At 34.5% G+C, this 5000-nt stretch overlaps 2 protein-coding genes across 3 annotated transcripts in view; one reads left to right on the top strand and one right to left on the bottom strand.

Moving 5' to 3' along the window:
• Positions 1 to 1613, top strand: part of 128up (GTP-binding protein 128up) — a 9981-nt gene extending 8368 nt beyond the window's left edge. The window contains exons 7-9 of one of the 2 annotated variants that reach the window (XM_070129282.1): positions 1 to 10; positions 311 to 433; positions 1021 to 1613. The exon at positions 1 to 10 is cut by the window's left edge and continues 120 nt beyond it. In XM_070129282.1, the coding sequence (XP_069985383.1) occupies positions 1 to 10; positions 311 to 433; positions 1021 to 1123 (236 nt within the window). In that variant the 3' untranslated portion in view covers positions 1124 to 1613. The remainder of the gene's footprint in view (positions 11 to 310; positions 434 to 1020) is intronic. The other variant, XM_027374154.2, reaches the window with a different exon arrangement.
• Positions 1614 to 2041: 428 nt separating this feature from the next.
• Positions 2042 to 5000, bottom strand: part of LOC113821645 (protein KRI1 homolog) — a gene marked incomplete in the record, with an annotated part of 7907 nt that continues 4948 nt past the window's right edge. The window contains 6 exon segments of the mRNA XM_070129281.1: positions 2042 to 2899; positions 3226 to 3389; positions 3642 to 3911; positions 4246 to 4379; positions 4684 to 4819; positions 4950 to 5000. Coding sequence (XP_069985382.1) covers positions 2134 to 2899; positions 3226 to 3389; positions 3642 to 3911; positions 4246 to 4379; positions 4684 to 4819; positions 4950 to 5000 — 1521 coding nt within the window.

Raw genomic sequence — 5000 nt, 5'->3', positions numbered from 1 at the left:
TGACAAGAATGTGAGTTGTGTTTTGGTTTGTGTGGATTATATTAAGTTTTAAGACTTTTGGCATTTTGTATTATAGTCTTTTTTCCTCTCTCCCTCTCCCTCCCTCTCTCATTTCTTCATTTATTATTGTTTTGCTTTTTAAAAGAAAATTGTGAGTTTACACCCTCCCCTAAATATTTGAATCAGAACATTTTCTTTATATTTTGTCAAGATCATTATTTGTCTCTAAAAAGACATGGAAATGGAAAAGTTTGAATAAATATATATATTTTTTCATAATCCATTTGCATAATGTGACTTCTCATTCCAGCTATACAAAACCAAAAGGCCAGTTGCCGGACTACAATTCTCCAGTCGTTTTGCGATCAGATAGGAAGACCGTGGAAGATTTCTGTAACAAAATTCATAGAACCATTATAAGGGAGTTTAAATAGTAAGTACACATGTATTACATTTGCTTTCTTTGTAAGAGGTCAAGAAACTTGTTTGGGCATGCATTCTGTCGTTATATGGTTTAGAAATTTAGTCAATGCGTACGTTTATACTTAATACACATTCCCAAACCCTTTTTTTTTTTATGAAATCCAAGTATATGTGATGCAATTTTAATTGTCTAATTTACACTACCCATTCCTATGCAGCTTGTAACTGCTTGTTACTAACTTTAAACTTTTGAAGTGTAGTGATATGAATAGTTCAGTGGTGCACTCCATATCTCTGTGCAGCTGGCGCCAACTTGTACACACAGCGATTAGGACTGAGATGCTAAAATTTAGATACTTTACATGCTATTAGTTTGGTTGTAATGTACCTGTAGTGGTTAAATGGCTCCAAAAAGAAAGATAAAGAAACTTGTAAAAGAAACCGTTACTAGTTACTTGAAAATATGCGTAAATTTGGATGTACACAAATGCCCGCTAATTGTAAGTGAAATCTTGCATTGCAGATTATTAGGCTTCTTAAACAAAATTGAATATAACATAACATTATTTCCCTAATGGAATTTTTTTTTCTTTTCAGTGCTTTGGTTTGGGGCAGCTCAGTCAAGCATCAGCCACAAAAAGTTGGCAAGGATCACGAACTGAATGACGAGGATGTGGTACAGATTTGCAAAAAAGTATAAAACTGAGTATGATTAACACACTGTTTGGGTATAATTTCTGTAAAATGAAATACTCTTCAAGGTTAATTTTGATTTTTTCTTGTAGGGAAGTGATTCAAATATGAAAAAAAAAAATTTGCAAAGTTGTTACTTATATGGAGTTGAAGCAATTTTATAAGTTATGTAAAAGGAATATTAAGCAAAGCTACTGTTATCTCATTTCCATGGACTAACTACCTGGTTTTATTTGTTCAGTGCCTTTATATGTAAAGCTTTATCCACATAATGAAGACACAATTATTGTTAACAGTTTCCACTGTGTGGAGAAGCTTTGGTAATACAGATCAATGTTTGCATACCTTTTTAGTTGTACTTTCTACCTTATTGGTGTATGGCCTTTGGATAGGAAAGCATCACATTGATGTTTGGCCAATGTCATGGAGGTGTGTGGTGGTCACGTTAAGACAATGTGATGGGATACAAGTGGATAAATAAAAACTGGTCTGCTTTATCTGTAAGATGAAAAAATTATTTCATTTATCCTCTCATTTATATTAGTACTAATAAGTCCTTTACCGTGAGTGCGTATGACGACCTTAAGAGATAATTGATTTGACACAACTTCTATAAGATGTAATATTAGATTGTGTTTTTGCTAAGTTATATATATATATAAATGTGTGCATTAGCGTGTCTCTTTTAGTGAGAGTGTATGTTTTAGTGCGTGTGCGTGAAACATAACTACTGATGCAAAACAAGTAACAAAAGTGTGATGTTTAATGTTTAATGTTTGAAAATAAATGTGCTAGACATCAGAGAACAAAAGAGTGAAAAGACTAAATAACGAGGGGCTGTATATTTTTTCCACGTGTTGACTCCAATAATCTAGATGCTTAATTCTTGTCTATACAATCCAAAAGGTTTCAATAATCTGTTAGAAACTGTCAAAATACACTTTATTAGTGTAAATTATAAAATAATTCCCAGCTGTTCCTTTTGAGATACTCAGAATGAAAACAACTTCCCATAATTCAGTCAACTGATTTTTTCCCATATTTCACCTTATTCTTGAGTTTCTTTGGGTTTGCTCCATATGCTGCCAGTCTTGCATCACATATTCCCTGGAGGAAAGGATCTTCCTTTCCATTTTTCTTCCATTTTCGTCTTTCTTTCCTTGGTAATTTAATTACTTCACTGGCATCTTGTGCTTGTACTTCCTCCACTTCCTTCTTCTTCTTTTTCTTTTTCTTCTTCTCATTTTCCTGGTTTTCTTCAACTACTTTCTTCTTTCTCTTCTTTTTCTTATCACTTTCCTCTGTACAAGTTGGTATTTCTATTTCTGGTTCTTGGTTTTCTTCCTCCTCTTTCTCCTTTGTTGTTTTTTCATTAACGCTTTCCTCTGTGACTGTTTCCGTTTCCCCTTCTGGTTCTTGATTTCCATTAATGACGGCTAACTTCTTCTTTTTCTTCTTCTTTTTCTTTGCTGTTTTCACTTCCCCATTCTGGTTTTCTTCAACTGAAGCTTCCTTCTCTTCTTTCTCTTCCTGCTCTTCCTTGTCCTCCTTCTCCTCCTCCTCTTCTACCTCCTTTCTCTTCTTCTTGGGGGATTTTGTGTTGGCTCCTTCTAAGCCTCGCTTTTTCCGAGATCGTTCTGTTTTCTCTCCATCTTCTAGTTCAGTGCTGCATTCACCTAACATGCTCTCCTGCTCTTCTAACTTCTTCTGCCGTCTTAGTTTCTTCTTCAGGTTTTTCTGTCTTTTCTTTTCTTCCTCAGCCTCTAAAATATCCTCTGGATTTCTGAAATATTTAAAAAAATTTAAAATTCAGATATGTATCCATTGCTTTAACTTATATCAGACACAAAATTTAGAACTGATGTCCCACAGAAAAATTGGTCACATTAAATTGAGATATGTTAAATAACTTCATAAACTATTCCTTAGTCCATGAGGTGGGCATTTATTCATTCTATATGAATAAATAAAAAACGAAAAAAATCAATCAAGAACAAAATTGATCAAAAAGAAAGAAACAATCTTTGAGTTCCTGCTTTTGTCTTTTCACTGAAGTATTCAGTGCCTATATGACTGATCTCTGAAAAATGCACCATATTGAGAACTCACTCAGCAAAAAGACTGGGAAGTATTTTCTGTTTGATGTGCAACATCTCTGCACGCTGCTTATAGTTGATGCGATCTCTCTTCTCCATTGCGTCTGTTCTGTCATGTCTTAATATTTGTCTAATGGGGATCCATTTCTGGAGCTCAGTAACACCAGCATTCAGAATCTACAAAAATCAAGAGATTGATTTTTGATATTGATACGGTGGGGAAAAAATATATATATATTACTTATATAAAGTATTATAGAAATATGTGTGTCCGTGCGTTTGCATGTGAGAGAATGTGTTGAGTTAGTGAGTGTGTGCCTGTGTATAAATATGCATGCTTGTGTGAGTCAGTGAAGGAGTGTGTGTTTGTGCAAATGTGTGTACACTGTAGATAAAGATAAGAAAGGTAAAAATTCAAAATATACAAACCTCCTCAGTTGACAGACCAAAGTCATTTGGCTCTACTTTCCGATATTTATACCGGCATGGCACTCCTCCCACTATGTCTTCAAAGTCGAGATTGTAGTACTCATTAAAATAGGAGTCAAAATCCTTTTCATCAGGGTTAAACACAGGCTTCTTTTTCTTGAGTGCACGAGCAAACTTTGATTTTCTTCTGCGATTAACTCTGGATGAGGATTCTACGACCTCCTGTTGGACGGTCTTGGATTCCTCTTCTGGATCATAATCAGCATCCATCTAGACGTAACAAAAATACCATTTGAACATCCTAGACAAAGTATTCATTTACAAATAGCAATGTTAGAGCAAATTATGATCAAATTGATGTTAAGCAACTTCACTGGAGAAGAGAAACTCCAATATCCTTTTTACAGACAAACTGAAAATTGCTCAATTGTAAAATTACAATGAATTATCAAGGCTGTTGAAGTTATTGCTGACAATGACAAAATTTCCAATTCTGATCTTAAACTTTTCCTTGGTTAATCTATGGTCAGGTTTACTTTATTTGCTTTATTAAGAACTGACTGAACATGTATTCTGAGAAAAGAATTAAAAGTAAAATACTCACATTGAAATTTTCATAATCAAAGTTGTCATCATAGTCCTGTTCTTCCTCCTCTTCCCCACCTTCATACTGTTCTGAGTCATCACCTCCACCCGCAACGCTCTTCCCATATTTATCCACATATTCGTCATAATCCTCTGCAAGGCATCAATAGGAGAGCAGGTTTTATTAACCATATCATGAAGCTGAAGATACCCTATTTAATATACATATTTTTCCTACTGTGTGTGCAGAGCTGTGCATGTTGAAATTAGGTGTTGCACATATACTATTCTTGGTGGATCTTGAGGCAGAAGGCTGTTACAGAATATAATCAATGAAATAGGAGCACACATGTATGCATGTCACAAATTGATTTTTTTAATTTCCAAAAGCAAATACACCTTAACTATACTCAATCAACACTCTATAATAGGGATTATTGTTACTTAGCAAACTTACTGAGATCATCATCATCATCACTAAACACTGGCTTTCTATCATCCTCAATATCCATGTTGTAGTAGTCGTCCCCAAACATGTTAGCCATCTTGGCATCGTGAGCCTCCGGGTCGAAGTCTTCCTCCAGTTCATCATTCTGACAAAGGCAATAGAGATGAATCGTCAAGATGAAGAAAGGAAAAGTGGGATAAAAGAAAGAAGAAACAAATACTTCTTTTGTACTACAATAAAAGACAAACTTTTTTGGTTTTGGTTTTCCTACTTACACCTAAATCAATATCCTCATTTCCTGACGCTTGTTTGATCTTCTGAATTTT

Source organism: Penaeus vannamei, chromosome 13 (assembly GCF_042767895.1).
Source record: "Penaeus vannamei isolate JL-2024 chromosome 13, ASM4276789v1, whole genome shotgun sequence".
In the NCBI taxonomy this organism is placed as follows: Eukaryota; Metazoa; Arthropoda; class Malacostraca; order Decapoda; family Penaeidae; genus Penaeus; species Penaeus vannamei.
This window is presented reverse-complemented; position numbering and strand designations above follow the sequence as displayed.